Source organism: Salvelinus sp. IW2-2015, linkage group LG5, assembly GCF_002910315.2.
Source record: "Salvelinus sp. IW2-2015 linkage group LG5, ASM291031v2, whole genome shotgun sequence".
Taxonomy (NCBI): Eukaryota; Metazoa; Chordata; class Actinopteri; order Salmoniformes; family Salmonidae; genus Salvelinus; species Salvelinus sp. IW2-2015.
Genome location: NC_036844.1, coordinates 3,310,862 through 3,336,340, shown reverse-complemented (window position 1 = coordinate 3,336,340; position 25,479 = coordinate 3,310,862). Strand labels below are relative to the sequence as shown.

Genomic DNA, 25,479 nt, shown 5'->3' with positions numbered 1-25,479 from the left:
TCAATGTGAGCACGGCTTTAGTGATTTAAGTTCAAAACCAATATACAGTGTGCACCTACAACAACCTGAAGTGATTATGTAGCTACACTACCTCCTAGACGCACCGAAGTGCTAGTTTTTCCTATGTCATTTACAACCACGGAAGTGACGCACATTTTTATGTGAACATCGGCCGGTGGGGACATTTTGAAATAAGTAGCTAGCTGGTATTCGTATGTGTGAATGGACTAAGGTTGACGTTGCAAGTGTATTATTTGTATGTCATACATTAAAAAAAATATATATACATATATAAAAATAAGATGTCACAGAAGTCGGACACTGAAGAYACAAGCGTGTAACACCCGGTCCTAGGTAAGTTGCTAGCTAGCATGTTCGCCTGCATAGCTAGATACGCCGTCAGTGCTAACTGGCTAGCATACCYTGGCTAGCTAAAGGAATGCGTTTTAAATTGAATCGTCACTAGCATAGCTAATGTTACGTCTCTTCCATTTTAGGTAGTTGGCTAACTACGTAGTTATCTGCCCAGCGGGTTCGTGCTAGTATAACAAATGCATGCATTGATGACTATGTTTACAAATCCCCCGTCCTTCACCGCAACTGAATCAACTCGTCAAAAACAATCGATTTATGGGAAACTTGCAGCCTTTCTCAGTAGCGGCCCACAATTCAGGGCGTTCCTGCATGTGGGCATTCCTGCATTGCGTCCAAGCATCCCATTGGTTCCTGTATTAAAGCCCCCCCTCCTCCTCCTCCTCCTATTCACCAGCCATCTTCATGCTTGTGAGACACTTTTGATATTCAGGATTTCCCCTGATTGTCAATGCGATTAAAATGTGTCAAAAGGGAAATGCAAGTATTTTATTTTTTCTGGATCAAAGGACACTGTCTACCGGTGACGCTCCCACCTGCTGTGTACCGGAGTCCTAGCAAGCACACAGTGACCTTCGCTCCCGCCTGCCGAACACCTGCCCTCAGAACTGCGGGTTAAGCGGTGCACGACTGGTGGGGTTGAAGGACGCTAGCTAGCTACCGTTCTAGCCCCTGCCTCTTCTTTTGTGGGGTTTATCGGCGGTTGGCATCCAACGTTACGGTGCATTACTGCCACCTACTGTACTGAAGCGTCCCCACCTGTGTACCAGAGTCCTAGCTTAAAAAMGGACCAATAGAAATATGAAGAGGCGTTCCTGCAGAATGCCCTGAATTGCGGGCCGCAAATGCACCCTTCGATTTATATGTATGTGTGTGTAAAAATGCAGGAGACACATTTCAGTTGAATGCATTCAGTTGTACAACTGACTAGGTATCCCCTTTTCCCTAAATATATATGTATTGTTGTTCCAGGTGAGTTCCTGTCCAGGCCCACTCTTCTAAGACAGTCAGACCACGGGGCCCTACTCAACTAGCCTTAAGATGGCAGACACAGAGGAGTTTGTGGATGGCGAGACCCTCCCAGAGTGTKCTGCACAGGTGGGGTCAGCAGCTGCTTTTAGGGGGGAGCCCCTTAAAACAGAGACCACCACCAGCTTTCCACCAGGAGATGAGGGGGACAGTCCCTTGCAGATGGAGGGTGAGCCCAGCCTGCTCTCCATGCCCTGCCTCATGAAGGAGCTAAGGAGAGACTCCCCAGAGTCCCAGCACGCCTCCACCGGCAGTGACAAGCCTGCCTCAGGCCACGTCTACGAGAGCGACTCCTCCAACCCCTGCATGCTCTCGCCCTCCTCCAGTGGCCACCAGGCCGACTCAGACACACTCTCCTCTGGTGAGGAGGGAGCTGCCTCGCGGGCATCAGGGGAGGAGGGCACCACGGTGGCTGACACCGGGCTGGCAGCAGGGTGCCAAACGTCATCGTCAAGCAGGCAAAAGTCCCGGCGTTCACGTTCTGAAAGTGAGATGTCCACCAACACAATGGCAGCCAAGAAGAACCGCTGCCAGCCGGCTGTGGCAGGAGGTGCAGGCGGCGAGAAGCAGACCAACGGCCGGCTGGCTAAAGTCAAAGGTCACCGGAGCCAGAAGCACAAGGAGCGGATACGGCTGCTGAGGCAGAAGCGTGAGGCAGCGGCGAGGAAGAAGTACAACTTGCTGCAGGACAGCAGTACAAGTGACAGCGACCTCACCTGTGACTCTAGCACCAGCTCCTCTGAAGATGAGACATCAGGCGGCAAGACAATCACCACAGACATCCCAGGTAACAATCAACACCAGACACATTCACCCAAACCCAACCCACCCAGCGGTAATATTCACCACACGTATATCCCATGTTAAATACATTTACTACAGACATTCCAAGTAACCCACATTTAGCACACCATGAAGTAACAATCACTATACATTTGCTCCAGACATCACAGGTATAGTGCATTCGGAAAGTATTCAGACCCCTTGATGTCTTCCACATTTTGTTATATTACAGCCTTATTCTAAAATGGATCGGGTTTTTTTTCTTCCTCACAATACCCCATAATGACAAAGCAAAAACGTTTTTCTTTTAGGAAATGCCAATTTTTTAAATCAATAAAATTATAACATTTACATAAGCATTCAGGCCCTTTACTCAGTATTTTGTTGAAGCACCTTTGGCAGTGATTACAGCCTCAAGTCTTCTTGGGTATGACGCTACAAGCTTGGCACACCTGTATTTGGGTTGTTTCTCCCATTCTTCTCTGTAGATCCTCTCAAGCTCTGTCAGGTTGGATGGGGAGCTGCAAAGCTATTTTCAGGTCTCTCCAGAGATGTTCGATCGGGTTCAAGACCAGGCTCTGGCTGACTCAATGACATTCAGAGACTTGTCCTGAAGCCACACCTGCATTGTCTTGGCTGTGTGCTTACGGTCATTGTCTTGTTGGAAGCTCAACCTTTGCCCCAGTCTGAGGTCCTGAGCGCTCTGGAGCAGGTTTTCATCAAGGATCTCTCTGTACTTTGCTCTGTTCATCTTTCCCTCGATTCTGACTAGTGTCCCAGTCACTGCCGCTGAAAAACATCCCCACAGCATGATTCTGCCACCACCATGCTTCACCGTTGGGATGGTGCCAAGTTTCCTCCTGACCTGATACTTGGCATTCAAGCCAAAGAGTTCAATCTTGGTTTCATCAGACCAGAGAATCTTGTTTCTCATGTTCTGAGAGTCCTTTAGGTTTCATTTGGCAAGCTCCAAGCGGTCTGTCATGTGCTTTTTACTCTGGAGTGGCTTCCGTCTGGCCACTACCATAAAGGCTTGATTTGTTGCCTTTCTGGAAGGTTCTCCTATCTCCACTGAAGACCTCTGGAGCTCTGTCAGAGTGACCGTCGTGTTCTTGGTCAAGGCCCTTCTCCCCAGGTGCTCAGTTTGGCCGGGCGGCCAGCTCTAGGAAGAGTCTTGGTGGTTCCAAACTTCTTCCATTTAATAATGATGGAGGCCACTGTGTTCTTGGGGACCTTCAATGCTGCAGAAATGTTTTGGTACCCTTACCCAGATCTGTGCCTCGACACAATCCTGTCTTGGAGCTCTACGGACAATTCTTTCGACCTCATGGCTTGTTTTTTGCTCTGACATGCACTGCAACTCTGGGACCTTGTATAGATAGGTGTGTGCCTTTCTAYATCATGTCCAATCAATTGAATTTACCACAAGTGTTCTTCAATCAAGTTGTAGAAACATTTCAAGGTTGAGCAATGGAAACAGGATGCACCTGAGCTCAATTTCGAGTCTCATAGCAAAGGGTCTGAATACTTATGCAAAAATGTCAAACCTGTTTGCTTTTTCATTATGGGGTATTGTGTGTAGATTGAGGAACATTTTTTATTTAATCTGTTTTAGGATAAGGCTGTAACTTAAACGTTTTCTAGAGACATTTCAGATGAGTCACTCCACATACATTCACCAGAGACGTCAAGTAACGATAGCTCCCAAGCCAATGCAATCACTGACTGACGCTTCTGGTTATTCATGTTTGCTCATCTGAAATGGATACTAGCACAGGCAGCACTGAGTGTTGAATGTTTTAATGACTGTTCCACTGTTTAAATTGTCTCCATTCACCATGCCTTTTGAAGATTACAACACATCACGTCTTCACCACGTAATCCACACGTCGGTGGTGTTCTTGTTGAACTGTGACTGTCGTTATTGGCATGTTGTGGGAATATAGACATAATTTATTGAGAATGTTACAATTGGGTTATTGTTTTACCTCTAATTTGCTAGTTTGTTCTGTGCTGCCGTAGGGAGCAATTCTTTACCACAGTATATGACCTCACTGTGTGGTATTCACTGTGAGAACAGTGTGCAGCGGTAACCTTGTGACATAGTAGTATCTCAAAGTAGTAAATGTGTCGTTGACGGCATACATAATATTGCGTTGTTCCATTTGATTTCAATCACTTTTTGACCGCACATTGTTTMGATTTGAACAAAACTTTCAATATTTGTCCTTTGTAGAAGTGGTCAGAAAGTGAAGTTGACCCATTTTGCATACCCTACCCTACCATGAGACATCCATGTCTTAATCACTGGAAAAGGTAAAGGGTTGAGTTTGATATTTAAATGCATACAAACAGGTTTGTCAAACAAATTTGTAAAAAAAAAATATTTTTTTAATCCTTTAACGTCAATTGCTTAAAAGAACCTCCTATGAAGAAAATAATAATAATATATATTAAACACACACACACAGTTGAAGTCGGAAGTTTACATACACCTAAGTTGGAGTCATTTAAACTCGTTTATCAACCCTCTACAAATTTCTTGTTAACAAACTATAGTTTTGGCAAGTCGGTTAGGACATCTACTTGTGCATGACACAAGAATTTTTCCAACAATTGTTTCCAGAGATTATTTCACATATAATTCACTGTGCCACAATTGCAGTGGGTCAGAAGTTTACATACACTAAGTTGACTGTGCCTTTAAACAGCTTGGAAAATTCCAGAAAATGATGTCATGGCTTTAGAAGCTTCTGATAGGCTATTGACAAATTTGAGTCAATTGGAGTGTACCTGTGGATGTATTTCAAGGCCTACCTTCAAACTCAGTTCCTCTTTGCTTGACATCAAAAGAGAAAAAAAGAAGCCGCCTAGACCTCAGAGGGAAAAATGTAGACCTCCACAATTCTGGTTCATCCTTGGGAGCAATTTCCAAACGCCTGAAGGTATCACATGCATCTGTACAAACAATAGTACGCAAGTAATAAACACCATGGACCCGCAGCCGTCATACCGCTCAGGAAGGAGACGCGTTCTTTCTCCTAGAGATGAACGTACTTTGGTGCGAAAAATGCTAATCAACCCCAGAACAACAGCAAAGGACCTTGTGAAGATGCTGGAGGAAACAGGTACAAAAGTATTATATCCACAAGTAAAAGAGTCCTATATCGACATAACCTGAAAGGCCCCTCAGCAAGGAAGAAGCCACTGCTCCAAAACCGCCATAAAAAGCCATACGGTTTGCAACTGCACATGGGGACAATATCGTACTTTTTAGAGAAATGTCCTCTGGTCTGATGAAACAAAAAAATAGAACCTTTGGCCATAATGACCATTGTTATGTTTGGAGGAAAAAGGGGGAGGCTTGCAAGCCGAATAACACCATCCCAACCCTGAAGCACGGGGGTGTTAGATCATGTTGTGGGGTTGCTTTGCTGCAGGAGGGACTGGTGCACTTCACACAAATAGATGGCATCATGAGGTAGGAAAAATTGTGGATATATTGAAGCAACATCTCAAGACCTCAGTCAGGAAGTTAAAGCTTGGTCGCGAATGGTTCTTCCAAATAGACAATTTTTAGTATTTCACCTTTTTTTTAACCAGGTAGGCCAGTTGAGAACAAGTTCTCATTTACAACTGCGACACTGGCCCAAGATAAAGCAAAGCAGTGCGACACAAACAACACAGTTACATGGAATAAACAAAGTACAGTCAATAACACAACAGAAAAAAATCTATATACAGTGTGTGCAAATGGGTGAGGTAAGGCAAATAGGCCAAAGTAGCAAGTAATTACAATTTAGCAAATTAACACTGGAGTGTAGATGTGCAGATGATGATGTCAAAAAAGTAAAAAACAATATGGGGATGAGGTAGGTAGATTGGTTGGGCTATTTACAGATGGGCTGTGACAGCTGCAGCGATCGGTTAGCTGCTAAGAAGCTGATGTTTAAAGTTAGTGAGGGATAGATAAGTCTCGCAACTTCAGCGATTTTTGGCAATTCGTTTCAGCCATTGCAGCAGAGAACTGGAAGGAAAGGTGGCCAAAGGASYTGTTGGCTTTGGGGATGACCAGTGAGATATACCTGCTGGAGCGTGTGCTACGGGTGGGTGTTATCGTGACCAGTGAGCTGAGATAAGGCGGAGCTTTACCTAGAAAATACTTATAGATGACCTGGAGCCAGTGGGTGGGTCTGGCGACGAATATGTAGTGAGGGCAATAACCCCAAGCATACTTCCAAAGTTGTTGCAAACTGGCTTAAGGACAACAAAGTCAAGCTATTGGAGTGGCCATCAATCACAAAGCCCTGACCTCAATCCTATAGAACATTTGTGGGCAGAACTGAAYARGRGTGTGRGAGCAAGGAGGCCTACAAACCTGACTCAGTTACACCAGCTCTGTCAGGAGGAATGAGCCAAGATTTGTCCAACTTATTGTGGGAAGCTTGTGGAAGGCTACCCGAAACGTTTGACCCAAGTTCAACAATTTAAAGGCAATGCTACCAAATACTAATTGAGTGTATGTAAACTTCTGACCCACTGGGAATGTGATGAAAGAAATAAAAGCTTAAATAAATCATTCTCTGCTATTATTCTGACATTTCACATTCTAAAAATAAAGGTGAGCCTAACTGACCTAAGACAGGGAATTTTTACTAGGATTAAATGTCAGGAATTGTGAAATACTGAGTTTAAATGTATGTGAACTTCCGACTTCAACTGTGTGTGTATATATACATATATATACTTTTTTCTCTCTCACACAATGGTGTAGTTTAGACCGTATTTTGCATAAGGTGAGTTTTGTGTTGTGCCTACCATCAGCAGAGACAAAGCATTCTCTTGAATATGGGGTAGATGTATTTCAATCATAGAATCGACATATCCCTTCTGACTGCTGCAATTTAGCTGGTACGTCATTGAAATGTAATTTTAATAGGAATGTTAACTTCCAATTACTACCACAAAGATGGCTGCTGGTCCACCCACCATCGAATGTCAACATAAATAGGAATGTCTATTCTATCCTGGCCGGGGTATCCTGGAATGACACTGACCTCATCCCGTCAGTAGATGTTGCCTGGCTATTCTTTAAAAGTGCCTTCCTCACCATCGTTAACAASCATGCCCCACTCAAAACATGTAGAACTAGGAATAGATATAGTCCTTGGTTCACTCCAGACCTGTCTGCCCTTGACCAGCACAAAAACATCCTGTGGCGTTCTGCATTAGCATCAAATATCCCCCATGATATGCAACTTTTCAGGGAAGTTAGGAACAAATATACACAGGCAGTTTGAAAAAGCTAGCCTTAGCTTTTCTAACAGAAATTTGCCCCCACCATTTCTCCTTCATCCAAATAGCTGCATGCCTTCTGAAAGAGCTGCAAAATCTGGACCCATCCAATCAGCCGGGCTAGACAATCTGGACCTCTCTTTCTAAAATTATCTGCCGAAATTGTTGCAACCACTATTACTAGCCTGTTCAACCTCTCTTTCGTATCGTCTGAGATTCCCAAAGATTGGAAAGCTGCCGCGAGTCATCCCCTCTTCAAAGGGGTGACACTCTAGACCCAAACTGCTACAAACCTATATCTAGCCTACCCTGTCTTTCTAAGGTCTTCGAAAGCCAAGTTAACAAACAGATTACCGACCATTTCGATCCCACCGTACCTTCTCCGCTATGCAATCTGGTTTCAGAGCTGGTCATGGGTGCACCTCAGCCACGCTCAAGGTCCTAAACGACATCATAACCGCCATCGATAAGAGACATTACTGTGCAGCCGTATTCATCGACCTGGCCAAGGCTTTGACTCTGTCAATCACCACATTCTTATTGGCAGACTCGACAGCCTTGGTTTCTCAAATGATTGCCTCGCCTGGTTTACAACGGTTACCAACTACTTCTCGAAGAGTTCAGTGTGTCAAATCGGAGGCCTGTTGTTCGACCTCTGGCAGTCTCTATGGGTGTGCCACAGGGTTCAATTCTCGGGCCGATTCTCTTCTCTGTATACATCAATGATGTTGCTCTTGCTGCTGGTGATTCTCTGATCCACCTCTAGCAGACGACACCATTCTGTATACTTCTGCCCTTCTTTGGACACGTTAACTAACCTCCAGACTAGAGGTCAACCGATTATGATTTTTCAAGCCGATACCGATAATTGGAGGACCAAAATAAGCGATACCGATTAATCGGCGATTTTTAATTTAAAAAAATATATTTTTTTTGTATAATGACAATTACAACAATACTGAATGAACACTTATTTTAACTTCATATAATGCATCAATAAAATCAATTTAGCCTCAAATAAATAATGAAACATGTTCAATTTGGTTTAAATAATGCAAAAACAAAGTGTTGGAGAAGAAAGTAAAAGTGCAATATGTGCCATGTAAGAAAGCTAATGTTTAAGTTCCTTGCTCAGAACATGAGAACATATGAAAGCTGGTGGTTCCTTTTAACATGAGTCTTCAATATTCCCAGGTAAGAAGTTTTAGGTTGTAGTTATTATAGGACTATTCTCTCTATACCGTTTGTATTCATTAACCTTTGACTATTGGATGTTCTTATAGGCACTTTAGTATTGCCAGTGTAACAGTATAGCTTCCGTCCCTCTCCTCGCTCCTACCTGGGCTCGAACCAGGAACACAACGACAACAGCCACCCTCGAAGCAGCGTTACCCATGCAGAGCAAGGGAATAACTACTCCAAGTCTCAGAGCGAGTGACGTTTGAAACGCTATTACGCGCGCACCCGCTAACTAGCTAGCCATTTCACATCGGTTACAATAGCCTAATCTCGGGAGTTGATAGGCTTGAGCACAGCGAAGAGCTTCTGGCAAAACACAGGAAAGTGCTGTTTAAATGAATGCTTACGAGCCTGCTGCTGCCTACCACCGCTCAGACTGCTCTATCAAATCATAGACTTAGTTATAACATAACACACAGAAATACTTGACTTAGTTTCGGATTCGACCATATTAATGACCTATCATCTCGAAAACAAGACTTTTTATCTTGTTCCGTATTTTATCTAACGGGTGCAACCATAAGTCTAAATATCCCTGTACATTGCACAACCTTCAATGTTATGAGTCGGGCGGTCCAAACTGTTGCATATACCCTGACTCTGCGTGCAATGAACGCAAGAGAAGTGACACAATTTCACCTGGTTAATATTGCCTGCTAACCTGGATTTCTTTTAGCTAAATATGCAGGTTTAAAATATATACTTCTGTGTATTGATTTTAAGAAAGGCATTGATGTTTATGGTTAGGTACACATTGGAGCAATGATACCCACCGCATCGATTATATGCAACGCAGGACACGCTAGATAAACTAGTAAATCATCAATCAGTGTAGTTAACTAGTGATTATGATTGATTGTTTTTATAAGATAAGTTTAATGCTAGCTAGCAACTTACCATGGCTTCTACTGCATTCGCGTAACAGGCAGGCTCCTCGTGGAGTGCAATGTAATCAGGTGGTTAGAGCGTTGGACTAGTTAACTGTAAGGTTGCAAGATTGAATCCCCCGAGCTGACAAGGTAAAAATCTGTCGTTCTGCCCCTGAAGAGGCAGTTAACCCACCGTTCCTAGGCCATCATTGAAATAAGAATGTGTTCTTAACTGACTTGCCTAGTTAAATAAAGATTAAATAAAGGTGTAAAAAAAAAAAAAAAAAAAACATAAATCGGTGTCCAAAAATACTGATTTCGATTGTTATGAAAGCTTGAAATCGGCCCTAATTAATCGGCCATCCGATTAATCGGTCGACCTCTACTCCAGACGAGCTTCAATGCCATACAACTCTCCTTCCGTGGCCTCCAACTGCTCTTAAACCCAAGTAAAACTAAATGCATGCTATTCAATCGCTCACTGCCCGCATCTGCTCGCCCGTCCAGCATCACTACTCTGGACGGCTCGGACTTAGAATACGTGGACAACTACAAATACCTGGGTGTCTGTTAGACTGTAAACTCTCTTTCCAGACTCACATTAAGCATCTCCAATCCAAAATTAAATCTAGAATCAGCTTCCTATATCACAACAAAGCATTCTTCACTCATGCTGCCAAACATACCCTCGTAAAACTGACCATCCTACCGATCCTCGACTTCGGTGATGTCATCTATAAAATAGCCTCCAACACTCTACTCAACAAACTGGATACAGTCTATCACAGTGCCATCTGTTTTGTCACCAAAGCCCCATACACTACCCACCATTGCGACCTGTACGCTCTCGTTGGTTGGCCCTCGCTTCATACTCGTCGCCAAACCCACTGGCTACAGGTTATCTACAAGTCTCTGCTAGGTAAAGCCCCGCCTAATGTCAGCTCACTGGTCACCATAGCAGCACCCACTCGTAGCACACGCTCCAGCAGGTATATCTCACTGGTCACCCTCAAAGCCAATTCCTCCTTTGGTCGTCTTTCCTTCCAGTCTCTGCTGCCAATGACTGGACGAACTGCAAAAATCTCTGAAACTGGAGACTCTTATCTCCCTCACTAGCTTTAAGCACCTGCTGTCAGAGCAGCTCACAGATCACTGCACCTGTACATAGCCCATCTGTAAACAGCCCATCTATCTACCTACCTCATCCCCATACTGTATATATTTATCTTGCTCCTTTGCACCCCAGTATCTCTACTTGCACATTKATCTGCTGCACATCTACCATTCCAGTGTTTAATTGCTATATTGTAATTACTTCGCCACCATGGCCTATTTATTGCCTTAACTTACCTCATTTGCACTCACTGTATATAGACTTTTTGTTTTCTTTTATTCTAATGTATTATTGACTGTTTTGTTTATTCCAAGTGTAACTCTGTGTTGTATGTGTCGAATTGCTATGCTTTATCTTGGCCAGGTCGCAGTTGCAAATGAGAACTTGTTCTCAACTAGCCTACCTGGTTAAATGAAGGTGAAAAAAAAAAAATATTGCCTATATTTCTATGATTTCAATAGGTTTCCTATGGAAGATTGACAGTATAATGTAAAACCTCTTTGTGCTATCATTTGAAAGTTGAAATGTCAATTCTATTKCCATTTTAGTACATTTAACAGCCAAAACACGACACCCACCCCGTATTCAAGAGGATGCTGTTTCTCAACCGATGGCGGGCACAACACAAACACTGCAAATCATGTAAAATAGGGTCTACGGTAGAGAACGACCGATAAACAACTAAGCTGATAACGTAAACTCACCCCATTACGTACAAATGTGCGCAACCGCAACATTCAAACGAGGCTACAAAGAAAAAAAGAGATACTATGCTACCTTGCTGGTTAGATAAACGTGATGCTCGGAGCTAATTGCCAATGTAGCTAGCTAACGTRAGCTGGTTATCATTTTGAGCATGCACCATTTTCAGCAACAAGCCATCTGACTTGCACTGTAAGGTTAGCCATTTCCTGGTGTGCTGATTTGACTAGCCGCAATCGTATCCGTGAATTGATAGTCGGATTAGATTGCCATAATCGGGAAATGATTACGTTTTTTAATATGCCCAAATAAAGGTTAGCAATGGGTTTCGCTACGTAAAGAATCTTCCTGCATGTTTATGGAGCAAGAAAGCTGTAGATCAGCGTGTGTCTGAGTACWCACTTCTCAAACTATGGGCAGATTTGAGTCATTCAGACAGAACGTGCATTGTTGTTTTCATATTTCTTCTTCCTCTCATTGTTAGATATTATGCAAATGTTATGGCTTGGTAGCAAATTTCATCGCCAGTGATCTAGTTCTCATAGTACCTGTAAACAGCAGCACGCGATATTAGCGATGGTGGGACATGTGAAAGGGAGCGGAGTTACAGCCTCACTCTATCCAATCGTAGCCGTAGGATGAAGTTACAACCTGCCCATTTCTTGACAGATAGCRGAACTAGCMAATRTCGTCCTGGCAGCTGAGTTGTTTAGAGATGCTTCCTGAAGGTTTCATTTTTATTTAAAAAATTTAATCACGGAAAATGACAAGTACTAGTTTCATAAGAATCCGTYATCACAAATCATGACGTTACGTAGGACCCATTTGCTTTGAATATATGTTATTTTATGTTCTCAAACTAATAGCAGTGCCTATATAATGTCCTWCCATACAGGCGTGACATGCTGGAGTGATGCTTCTATAACAAATGTTGATTAGTAGGCTAATAAGTCCCAAATGGAAGGCGGAACACATTGTTTGTCATCCTTAGCACCATAGACTCAACTGATCAGCCAGAACAAGCTCAATAACTCAATGCATGCACACGCTACTATTGAATGGGCATTCACCTGTATTGTGAGTAGGCCTATGCCATCTTAATTTATTCAGGTTATCAAGAGATTTACCATTCAGATKAAATTATTACCGTTATGTCGTTAGATTGGTTACACTTATTATTATTTCTTTTTTAATTGATGCATTATAATTCATACATGACTGTATTCATTTTCTAATTTAATGATTTTGAAATCGGCCTAAAATATTGGCCATCTTGACCCCCAAAAATCGGTATCTGCATCAGCCTTAAAAAATCCATATTGGTCATTCTCTAGTCTAAGCTGCAACAAAAAATTCAGAGTTGATGTAAAAGTTCAAATGTAAAAAAATAAAAATAAAAATAAAAAAAATAAAAAAATACATTTGTAAAATAGTTTGACAACCCTGTTGTCAAGTTTTTATATTAAACTCAACTATTTACCTTTTCTAAGTGATGAATACAGGGTTGTCTCATGGTAGCGGGGGTATGCAAAATGGGTCAACTTTGAGCACCTCTCCTAAATGTTGTGGCATTCAGGTCCAAAAAGTTACTTTCTGACGACTTCTATCGTGGTCAAATATGTCTACCTTTTTTTGTTCAAATTTAAAAGGAGTGCGGTCAAAAAGTGATTGAAGTCAAATGGAACTACCCTATTGTGATTTACTTCTTCCTGTGTTTTGTCATAATAGAGAGACTGATGCTGAATGGGATGAGATGTCTCCATCTTCCAGAGCCTTCCAGTAGTTCAATGGATTTAAAAATGTGTAGAGGATAACACAAAAACAGAATCATGTATTTCCATTGTAGTACCTTTTTTGTATAGCTCAAACGGTTGTCACGGAGGGCGGTCACYTGTTGTGAAGCAGAGGATCACTGGTTCGAGCCTGGTATGGGAACAGGAACAGTGGAGGAAGCTAAACTTAGCAGCACACTGACGTTGGGTTCACAATTGAGTTCTTGAATTACAGAAACAATGTGTCGCTCAACTTCAATCAGTACAATGGATCAAATATAAATTGCCCTAGTACTGACTTGCCTAGTTAAATAAAATAAACTGTAGATCAAATAAATATCATTATTGCTTTAAGCTCTTGACTTTTCATATTGAGTTTTTTTTCTGTTTTTTTCTGTTTCTTACTCCGGTCTGGCATTCCATTGTTATCTCAATGATGTTGCCAGCTGGTTTATTACAGTTTTGTTTTTGATTGTATTACTATGATCAGGGCACCCTTGAATGAGACCCTGGTCTCAATGGGTTTACTCTGAATAATAACAAAATAAAAAGTTGGCAGTGCGGTGACAAATTTATATTAATTTGAGGTAACGTTGTCTTTATTTAGATTGGGTTAAAGCACAGAAATAACATGGAGGTAGTGGTAAAATGTTTTGCCTGCTAGTGCTAGATCAAATAGGTCATATCTTGCTTGTTTAAGTACATTTGACGTCCAAGGTGGAGTTTCAAAACCATGGTACTTTGTGGCTTGGTGCTTCATCTTTAATTATTGTATGCTGTAATTGTACCGTGCGTGTAGTTAGTTTCTTTATCTTATCGCCAAAACTATAGACGGTTAATCTTCAGTTAACACTTTCTATGATAGGTACAGCAACTATATCTCCTAAAGCACCAATTTCTGTCCGGAATGGATCTGTAGAACTCCATGTTATCAACCATTACTGCATTCCCTACACAGACCTGACTGCTACAACTGCATGAACGTAGTCCGTCATCAGCATGAACACGTCGATCTGCACGTCAACAAAATTTGTCATTTTTAATTTTTTATCAAACAAACAAACACAGTCCACCAGCGTACATGAAAWGTACTACTGTGTTTCTTATGGCTTTGGCCTCAATGTCTTTAAAGCTAGCTTCTGCCGTGCAGCGGAGGGTTCCGGAGTGAGCGCTCAGATTCAGGGCCTGTTGGACGGCGGTGGCTCGTGGAACAGGAACGGCATTGGCAGCGTGCTGGAGGAGGCCATGACGCGCTTCGCCGTGATGCAGCGGCAGACCGAGGAGCGCTTCCGCGTCTGGATGGAGAAGCTGACGCGCCTCGACTCGGACGACAGCGGCGACTCGTCCATCCACTCGAGCGACGCCCCTGTGCGGCACCGTCACAGGGCGCCACGCCCGTCACCGCCCAGCTCCTTCCTCCCCTCGTCGGAGTCGCAGGAGACAATGGCGGCGTACATGTTTGCCCGGGAGAATGCCAACATCACCATGAGCAGCATGTCCCCCGACCCCCTCAACAACAACGTCCTGCCTGACGTAGTGCCAGTGGCCACCCAAAATGTAAACCCAGACATTTCCGACCCCGGGTTATTGAAAGTTTAGATTGGCTTGTTTGACTCATGGACTGCATTAGTGCTGTATTTTCCGAATGGATAATGTTCCATTACCATCACACACACAGTGATGATTGCAGATGTGCTTATCTGATTTCKAAATGTTATCGTGGATTTTACTCACCAAGCCACCAATTCTACTGAAAGTCCATAGTTAACCCGGTGAGCATGGCATTGCCTGTGTTTTAACTAAAGACTGTACAAGTACAAAAACAACACAATCGACCGCAGTTAGGAACAGGTGATTACATTTGAATGGCACTCTAAAGTCCTCCATGCCTGCAGAACTTGAATCACTGTGATTCACTGCGTAATGCGTTTTAAACAACTCAACAGAGCCAAATTACTTGTTTGTACTGCATAGCATGCATCATTGACACGGACAATGCATATTTTATTGACAGAGACTGTCAAGGCAGGGCTCATTGTATTGCTTGCAGTATGGCCTATTCCAAAAGTATACATGTTTACCAGCTAACACACTGTGTCAGTTTGCACAAAAAACGTGCATTACAGCACCCCAGCTAATTAGGCAGGGGGCTGCTTCATAGCATGTGCCTTGACATACTGAATTCATGCTGGGAGTGAGAACGTTGTGAGGAATATCATACTGCCATTTTACTCCGAGCAACAGCCACTGGGTTAGGATTTGTAATTGATTAAATACTGCTCTACAAACAGTAAACATTCTGGAGAGAATTATATTCTTAACGCCCCATATGATTCCTTGAATTTGGATGTCCAACTCAGAATGTTGTTAAACTTTATAAGTGGGTAGAGTAGATGTCTCTTTTCACCTGAACAGCTGTTGTGGTGGCACTGATACTGTGAAAGATTAGGCCTAATGCAGTTGAGAGAAACAATGTTGGTTGTTTTTTTTAATGTGCAGATTGGGCCTTAGATGTGTAGTCTTTTGTGTTGAACAGGAGCTAAAATATTTATTTTCATATCCTCATAGTGGTTAGTAGGGCCGGAACGATACCAGTATCACAATATTTTTTCRATGGTAAAAAATAAAACACGAAGCAGACCAAACTCTTTGGTATAACCTGTTGTATATAAAATATTGTGTGCTATAGCTGGATGACAACATAATGTTTGTTTCCGACCTTAGGGCTGTTTTCCTAAATGTTAAATCTGCTTCGGTTTTAGTATCGTGGCACGGAAACAAACGCAATACTGGTATAGTCCCGGCCCTAGTAGTTAGGTGTGCCAACTCTGGTCTGCTGTTGGTTGTGTGTTTGTCTGCCAGCCTGGCCTGTGCTTGAAGCAAACGCAGCCTGTTTTAGACTAGTAGTTGTATTGATAATAGTTGTATTATCAAACTGGAACAAGGGTTTCACACTAAAACAACAGAGTGGTAAAGCGCATGTTTGTTTCCTGGTTCCTYTATAGGCCTACATAAGATACAGGTGACAACGTGGCTTTTTCTGGTTCAGATCCTGTTGCTTGAGTCTGAACAACCTTCTCCAGTTTCTTGTAAAACAATAAAGATGGGGCCTCCCGTGTGGCACAGCGGTCTAATGCTGACCCCGGTCACCAGTGGAACGGCGTTTCRTCCGACACATTGGTGCAGCTGACTTCCGGTTAAGCTGAAGAGCGGTTAGGCGGGTCACGTTTCGGAGGACGCATGACTCCACCTTCGCCTCTCCCGAGACCGTTGGGGAGTTACGGCGATGAGACAAGATTGAAAAAGGGGGGTAAAAAAAAAAGAAGAGGACTTCTTAAAACACTACACATCCAGGACAGCTAAAGGAACAACTCTGGAAGCATATTCAGTTGGGCTGTATCTTTTGGTGTATCGCAATTTGCAGTTCAAAATGTACTGTAGAATATAGCGACAGTTATCATTTCCACACTGTTTAAACTGCATCAAATTCTTACTGTTTGCTTGTGATCTTRGCTGTATGTCAAAGTTTCAAAGATGTGTTCATATGCTCATGAATTGTAGTGATTGACATTCTTTGATACATTTTTTTTTTAACCTTTTGGTCCAGCTCCCATCTCCTGCCTTCAATTTCATGACGCACGGTTCATTTGATATATTTGGTTTGCCTTATTGTCTTGGAGGGATCACAGTACTGTAAATTGTCTTCTATTTGTTTACCACAGTATTGTATCATGTCAGCATCTCACTGGAGAGCGAGAGCGAGTCCAGTTTTACAAGTACATCAAATACCTTTATGGTAATTTTCCATTGAGGATAGGTATGATTAACAAAGTGAGAATCTTTGTTTATATTAGTCATTTTTATCTTCATTAGGCCTAGTTAWAGGGAGGGCCAGGAGTTGTTCCTGACCCTGTGATTCTGATCAGCCAGGAAAAACTCTGGGCCCTTATAAACTTTGGAGTGCCTGGCATCTGCTGTAAACCTGGTGCCATTTTCTCTTGACTTGACTCCCATACAGCACTGTCTGCACTCACAAATTATGTAGCCGAGATTCCTATTACAGCAGGGATCGACAACAGGTGGGAGTGATTTTATTTTGGCCCCCCCAAAGTTTTTAATAAAGAATGTATGTGTACAAAACATTAAGGACACATGCTCTTTCCATGACATAGCCACCCTTTGCCTCGACAGCTTTGCACACCTGATCTGTCTATTTGAAGAATCTCAAATATAACATATATATTTTGATTTGTTTAACACTACARGATTCCGTATGTGTTATGTCATAATTTTGATGTCTTCGCTATTATTCTACAATGTAGAGAATAGTAAAAATATAGAAACCCTTGAATTAGGTGTTCTAAAACTTTTGACCGGTAGTGTTTATATAAAACAGTGCACTTGGAAAGTATTCAGACCCCTTCATTGTTAGGTTACAGCCTTATTCTTTTTTTTCTTTTTTTWKAATAAAAWTTTTACCCCCTTTTCTCCCCAATTTTCGTGGTATCCAATCGCAAGTAATTACTATCTTGTCTCATCGCTACAACTCCCGTACGGGCTCGGGAGAGARGAAGGTCGAAAGCCATGCGTCCTCCGAAGCACAACCCAACCAAGCCGCACTGCTTCTTAACACAGCGCGCCTCCAACCCGGAATCCAGCCGCACCAATGTGTCGGAGGAAACACCGTGCACCTGGCCCCCTAGGTTAGCGCGCACTGCGCCCGGCCCGCCACAGGAGTCGCTGGAGCGCGATGAGAAAAGGATATCCCTACCGGCCAAACCCTCCCTAACCCGGACGACGCTAGGCCAATTGTGCGTCGCCCCACGGACCTCCCGGTCGCGGCCGGCTGCGACAGAGCCTGGGCACGAACCCAGAGACTCTGGTGGCGCAGCTAGCGCTGCAGTGCCRWYYKCKKRMSSSCKKCCSGGYYGSCRTMGMTWKKYSCRTWWTRRTWAWTTWWAAAAWWWWWAWTRRRKWRKYMRRWKKKKKCCCKWWAWMYKKYAYSKAAAAYMWWTTAAAAAAAAATATTTCCTCTGCAGATCCTCTCAAGCTCTGTCAGGTTGGATGGGGAGCTATTTCCAGAGATGTTCAATCGGATTCAAGTCTGGGCTCTGGCTCGGCCACTCAAGGATATTCAGAGACTTGTCCCAAAGCCACTCCTGCGTTGTCTTGGATATGTGCTTAGGGTTTTTGTCCTGTTGGAAGGTGAACCTTCGCCCCAGTCGGAGGTCCTGAGCAGGTTTTCATCAAGGATCTCTCTGTACTTTGCTCCGTTCATCTTTCCCTCGATCCTGACTAGTCTCCTGCCTCTGGAAGAACAACCCCACCATGCTTTACCGTAGGGCTGGTATTGGCCAGGTGATGAGCGGTGCCTGGTTTCCTCCAGATGTGATGCATGGCATTCAGGCCAAAGAGTTCAGTCTTGGTTTCATCAGACCAGAGCATCTTGTTTCTCATGGTCCGYGAGTCCTTTAGGTGCCTTTTGGCAACATCGGTGGGCTGTCGTGCCTTTTACTGAGGAGTGGCTACCGTCTGGCCGCTCTACCATAAAGGCCTGGTTTGGTTGAGTGCTGCAGAGATGGTTGTRCTTCTGGAAGGTGTCCCATCCTTCTGGAKGGTTTTCCCATCTCCACAGAGCAACTCTGGAGCTCTGTCAGTGTCACCATCGGGTTCTTGGTCACCTCCCTGACCAAGGCCCTTCYTCCCCGATTGCTTAGTTTGGCCGGGCAGCCAGCTCTAGCAAGAGTCATGGTGGTTCCAAGATTCTTCCATTTAAGAATAATGGAGGCCATTGTGTTCTTGGGGAAAATGCTGCAGACATTTTCTGGTACCCTTCCCCAGATCTGTGCCCGACACAATCCTGTCTTGGAGCTCTACGGACAATTCCTTTGACATCATGCCTTGGTTTTTGCTCTGACATGCACTGTCAACTGTGTGACCTTATATAGACAGGTGTGTGCCTTTTCTAAATCATGTCCAATTAATTGAATTAACCACAGATGGACTCCAAGTTGTAGAAACATCTCAAGGATGGTCAGCGGAAACAGGATGCACCTGAGCTCAATTTCGAGTCTCATAGCAAAGGGTCTGAATACTTACATAAATGAGGTATTTCAACAACAAAAAAGTGTTATTCATTTTAGAATAAGGCTGTAACATAACAATGTGGGAAAAGTCCAGGAGTCTGAATACTTTCCGAAGGCACTGTATGAACTGTAACTCAGTAAAATCTTTGAAATTGTTGCGTGTTTTTGTTCTGTACAGTTTCATCTCAAAGCAGTCTCGGACTGCCCGTGCTGCAATGATCTCTGTCGGATCCCGCGGGAATGCAGCCCTCTAGTGCATGATTAGGTGGTGACGGGTCCCAGCAGGGTCAGACAGCCAGGCAAGACCAGTCTATGGAGCTCAGGGGAATTTTGAGGTATATTAACAATACCAGTGAATGATACAAAGTTCCATCTTGACTTGATGGGTAGACCTACAGTAACTACAGGACAGCAGATTAAAGCTACAGTCTGGGATCTGGGAATGATGGTCACTTCAATTATTGAACCATTGATTCCAGTCTTGGATAATATACTATATAAATGTACACCAAGGTAATTCTTTTTCATGCCTCAACTTAAGAGGATCAGATGGTGACAGGGGTCTCCGCAAGGTCAGGTAGCCAAGGAAGACCAGTCTGACGGAGCTGCTCTGTGAAGCAAACACCGAACAAGGCAGATGCTTTTTTAATTTTTTAGGCGGCATGACAAACCACAAGTTGTTTTACAAACTGGTCAAGGGGTATTAGAGGCTTTTCCCGATGACACAAAACATGTAAAACAGAAACGTGAAGAAGACCTGGTAGAAGCTATCGAAGATGATGAATGGATACAGATGTGTTTGAATGCCCAGTCATGTTCATATCATCTCAGACATAGATTACTGCAGTTTAAGTAAGACCATCCATAGAATGCAATATATGCCAGTGAAACTGAATTACATGCCGTTTAGAAATGTTATTCCTCTGCTGGAGGTGTAAAACACTAAAGGGGATATATTTGCATATGTTATGGTCTTGTGAAGGCTGAGATCTTTTATCTCAGCATGTCTACAGATTCTCCCATCTCCCTGTTTTTGTTTCCTTGGAAATGTTGATACTGGAGARTATCTGAAGAAACAGTGTAACCAAGCATTTATAGCGGCTAAGAAATGTATTACAAGATTAAGGGTATACTGGGCAACTTTCATGAGGTCTGGATTCCTTATATGGAATACAGTACGTCTAAAGGAGTCTGTATTGAAAACATGCCCACGTCATGGAAGATACCTATTTAGGCAGTCTCTAGCTGCTGGACTGCTCAGTCCTGGCCCTGGGTGTCTGCCATCCTGCGGGTTGTCACTTTGGCCTTGGCCTAAAACACCCCAAACCAATAATGAATGTTTCANTCCCCGATTGCTTAGTTTGGCCGGGCAGCCAGCTCTAGCAAGAGTCATGGTGGTTCCAAGATTCTTCCATTTAAGAATAATGGAGGCCATTGTGTTCTTGGGGAAAATGCTGCAGACATTTTCTGGTACCCTTCCCCAGATCTGTGCCCGACACAATCCTGTCTTGGAGCTCTACGGACAATTCCTTTGACATCATGCCTTGGTTTTTGCTCTGACATGCACTGTCAACTGTGTGACCTTATATAGACAGGTGTGTGCCTTTTCTAAATCATGTCCAATTAATTGAATTAACCACAGATGGACTCCAAGTTGTAGAAACATCTCAAGGATGGTCAGCGGAAACAGGATGCACCTGAGCTCAATTTCGAGTCTCATAGCAAAGGGTCTGAATACTTACATAAATGAGGTATTTCAACAACAAAAAAGTGTTATTCATTTTAGAATAAGGCTGTAACATAACAATGTGGGAAAAGTCCAGGAGTCTGAATACTTTCCGAAGGCACTGTATGAACTGTAACTCAGTAAAATCTTTGAAATTGTTGCGTGTTTTTGTTCTGTACAGTTTCATCTCAAAGCAGTCTCGGACTGCCCGTGCTGCAATGATCTCTGTCGGATCCCGCGGGAATGCAGCCCTCTAGTGCATGATTAGGTGGTGACGGGTCCCAGCAGGGTCAGACAGCCAGGCAAGACCAGTCTATGGAGCTCAGGGGAATTTTGAGGTATATTAACAATACCAGTGAATGATACAAAGTTCCATCTTGACTTGATGGGTAGACCTACAGTAACTACAGGACAGCAGATTAAAGCTACAGTCTGGGATCTGGGAATGATGGTCACTTCAATTATTGAACCATTGATTCCAGTCTTGGATAATATACTATATAAATGTACACCAAGGTAATTCTTTTTCATGCCTCAACTTAAGAGGATCAGATGGTGACAGGGGTCTCCGCAAGGTCAGGTAGCCAAGGAAGACCAGTCTGACGGAGCTGCTCTGTGAAGCAAACACCGAACAAGGCAGATGCTTTTTTAATTTTTTAGGCGGCATGACAAACCACAAGTTGTTTTACAAACTGGTCAAGGGGTATTAGAGGCTTTTCCCGATGACACAAAACATGTAAAACAGAAACGTGAAGAAGACCTGGTAGAAGCTATCGAAGATGATGAATGGATACAGATGTGTTTGAATGCCCAGTCATGTTCATATCATCTCAGACATAGATTACTGCAGTTTAAGTAAGACCATCCATAGAATGCAATATATGCCAGTGAAACTGAATTACATGCCGTTTAGAAATGTTATTCCTCTGCTGGAGGTGTAAAACACTAAAGGGGATATATTTGCATATGTTATGGTCTTGTGAAGGCTGAGATCTTTTATCTCAGCATGTCTACAGATTCTCCCATCTCCCTGTTTTTGTTTCCTTGGAAATGTTGATACTGGAGARTATCTGAAGAAACAGTGTAACCAAGCATTTATAGCGGCTAAGAAATGTATTACAAGATTAAGGGTATACTGGGCAACTTTCATGAGGTCTGGATTCCTTATATGGAATACAGTACGTCTAAAGGAGTCTGTATTGAAAACATGCCCACGTCATGGAAGATACCTATTTAGGCAGTCTCTAGCTGCTGGACTGCTCAGTCCTGGCCCTGGGTGTCTGCCATCCTGCGGGTTGTCACTTTGGCCTTGGCCTAAAACACCCCAAACCAATAATGAATGTTTCACTAAGATCCTAAACCTGAGTGGGGTGTGTTGGGTTGGGGCGCTGCAGGGTGGTGGACCACTAGGGCCAGGATGGAGCGACATCGCTATATTATGTGCAAAAAAATGATGTAAAAAGAGCTCTATAGTACTATTAGGCCTATGAGATTAATTATTTTGAGAATTTGCTGTTTCTGTGTGTTAATGTATATTTGAGGTGTATGTTTTTTTTTTTAATTTTTTGTTTTTTTACCTTTCACTTGGGAACAAAACAAATTAAAGATGGGAACTGGTAAGGAACTTGTGTTGGGAGAGTGGAGTTATTGACTAGACTGGTGGAGGTCGAGTGTGTAGGCAGATGGGGCTGGCTGCTCAGTCTGGCGGAAATTTGATATAGAGGATGTCTAATAAAGACAATCAAGTCTTTGTTTTTTTTCTAGAGATGTTAATTTGTTAGGCTATTGGTTAAAGGTGCAACACAATATTTATTATTGAATTACCTTTGATCTAATTCAGTCTTATTAATCACTTAAAAATATTTAATGTTCTCTTACCTACTAGCTTGATGACRWTGGGCAATTTTGCTTACTTTTTGTTCTCAATAGAGATGGCATATTGGATTGTGTAAAAATGCAGGAAATGAGCTTTAGAGGCTCATAAAAAACCTGCCAGGTTATGTCCCCCCACTTCTTAAACCAAACCTTGCATTTACAGCTGAGAAAAACAAAGGCAATTATTTCGGTTGAATAGTTAAATTATTACTGGCTTGTTTAATTGTCTAGCAACAAAAACTGAAACACATGGTCATTCATTACCGTGCATGGCAGGTGGCATTAAGCAGTCAAGAACATGAAATAAAATATTGGAAGTTGTAGAATGTGGGTTTTTATGATGTATCTGATCCACTCAGTCATTCCATGTCTGAAATCCTATCGTGCGCTGCTATACTAGACCCACAAACAGTCAGATAGCCTAACTGCTCTGCTACAGTTTTGTGTACCGTTACATAATCTGCCATGGTCTAACACTTATGATATTGTCAGTGGGGGTTGTAACCTTTTCACAGGGCAAATGGCAAAGAATACATTTATTGTGCTTGTGGAGGTAGCTACGTCTACTGCGAGCACTGAAGTCCGCTAACGTGAGACCTGAGAGACACCGTGTTRTGAATAATGAAGTGTTTTCTGTTGTTTCTACAGACGGGCCTCCCGTAGTGGGCCACTATGATATTTCGGACACTGATTCTAACCAGGAGCGTTTAAGTTTGACTGTGGAGAGAGTGTGCCTGCGCCGGACAACCGTGATAACACATGAAAGGCTAAAAACACACAGGGACCAGGATATGGGAGCAAACTCTGGGGCAGTAAGAGTACAGCATCTGTGCTCTCTCTCAGCAGGTCAGTTACAAACTCGCTATATCACACTGAAATTTCCACCCTCTCTGGGATGACTTTCTGTATAATCCGCAGACAGTTTGACAGGCACAAGGAGATTGTTTAGTGCAACAAGTAGTGATAGGAACCAAACTCTCAGAGATGAAGACCTGGTAAAATTGTCATAATGATGTAATTTCCTCCACATCTCAAGCTCCATGACATAGATACGGTTGAATAGAACATTTTGTACTGTGCTCCGAAGGTTGGAAAGGGGAGATCTTTTGGAGTTTGATGGAGAAATGACACTGTCTATCTGCTTGTCTTTTCCTTTCTGGTGCTGCAAATGCTGTTTTTCTTTTTTGGGGTTGCCTTTTCTTTTTCGTCTTGCTGCACATGTATTTCATAGCAATTCAGTTAGTCAATTGACATAGCTGTATACTGAACAAAAATATAAATGCGACATGCAACAATTTTAACGATTTTACAGAGTTACAGTTCATATGAAATCAGTCAATATAAATGAATAAATTAGGCCCTGATCTATGGATTTCACGTGACTGGGCAAGGGCGCAGCCAAAGGTGGGCCACCGATGGGAGGGGGGAGCTAGGCCCAGCCACTGGGYAGCCAGTCCCAGCCCATCAGAATGAGTTTTTCCCCACATRAGCTGTCTGAGTGGTTGGTCTCAGATGATCCCGCAGYTGAAGAAGCTGGATGTGGAGGTCCTGGGCTGGCMTGGTTACACYTGGTCTGTGGTTATGAGYCCGGTTGGACGTACTGCCAAATTCTCTAAAATGACATTGGGGGCAGTTTATAGTAGAGAAATCAACATTCAATTATCTGGCAACAGTTCTGATGGACATTCCTGCAGTCAGCATGCCAATTGCATGCTCCCTCAACTTGAGACATCTGTGGCATTGTGTTGTGCCTCTACACCTGCATTGCTGGCTGTTTGGGGTTTTAAGCTGGGTTTCTGTACAGCACTTTGTGACATCAGCTGATGTAAGAAGGGCTTTATAAATAAATTTGATTGTGTGACTAAACAGCACATTTTAGAGTGGCCTTTTATTGTCCCAAGCACAAGGTGCAACTGTATAATGATCATGCTGTTTAATCAGCTTCTTGGTATGCCCCACCTGTCAGGTGGATGGATTATCTTGGCAAAGGAGAAATGCTCACTAACAGGGATGTAAACAAGTTTGTCCACAAAATTTGAGCGAAGTAAGCTTTTTGTGCATATGGAAATTATTTCTGAGCTCTTTTATTTCAGCTCAGGAAACATGGGACCAACACTTTACATGTTGCGTTTATATTTTTGTTCAGTATAAATTGACATAGATCTACTGCAATATAGAGTAAACCAGATATTCGTGTCCATTAGACTTKCAGAAGAGGTGTGTGAATTGTATAATTTCAGTGTCCCCTAACTTCACAGTTAATTTTGTTGTATTTGTTTTACCGGGGTGCAATGCTCTACATGTCCCTGTGCATTCTAAAGTGTGTTGCATTGTTGTGTTGCAGGTCACATGGAMGCCGAGCTGGCCCACAGGGAACCCCCTCAGCACAAGGGCCACATCCACATCCCCTCCTCAGACAGTGAGGTGGAAATAGTAGGAGTGCAAGAAAACACAAGGTGAGTTCAGAAAGCATAACTTACAACACACACTGAGGTCACATCGGCCTGCACTGCAACCACTACGAAACTGTAATCGTATATGGTGTTGCTCTGACACGTGTTCATTTGAGAATCATGGTCATGTGACTGTTTCATTGCCGCAACAAAACTGTCATTAT

The 25,479-nt window shown here is 43.0% G+C and overlaps 1 protein-coding gene across 5 annotated transcripts in view; it reads left to right on the top strand.

The window, feature by feature from the left end:
• LOC111963809 (protein ARK2N) overlaps nt 1–25,479 on the top strand; it is a 39,865-nt gene that overhangs the window by 11,609 nt on the left and 2,777 nt on the right. For 2 of the 5 annotated variants that reach the window (XM_070443532.1, XM_070443533.1), the window contains 3 exons: nt 1,345–2,188; nt 23,511–23,708; nt 25,207–25,318. In XM_070443532.1, the coding sequence (XP_070299633.1) occupies nt 1,414–2,188; nt 23,511–23,708; nt 25,207–25,318 (1,085 nt within the window). In that variant the 5' untranslated portion in view covers nt 1,345–1,413. Of the gene's footprint in view, nt 1–168; nt 355–1,344; nt 2,189–14,307; nt 16,768–23,510; nt 23,709–25,206; nt 25,319–25,479 lie in introns of those variants that run through there. The other 3 variants (XM_023987348.2, XM_070443535.1, XM_070443534.1) reach the window with 3 other exon arrangements.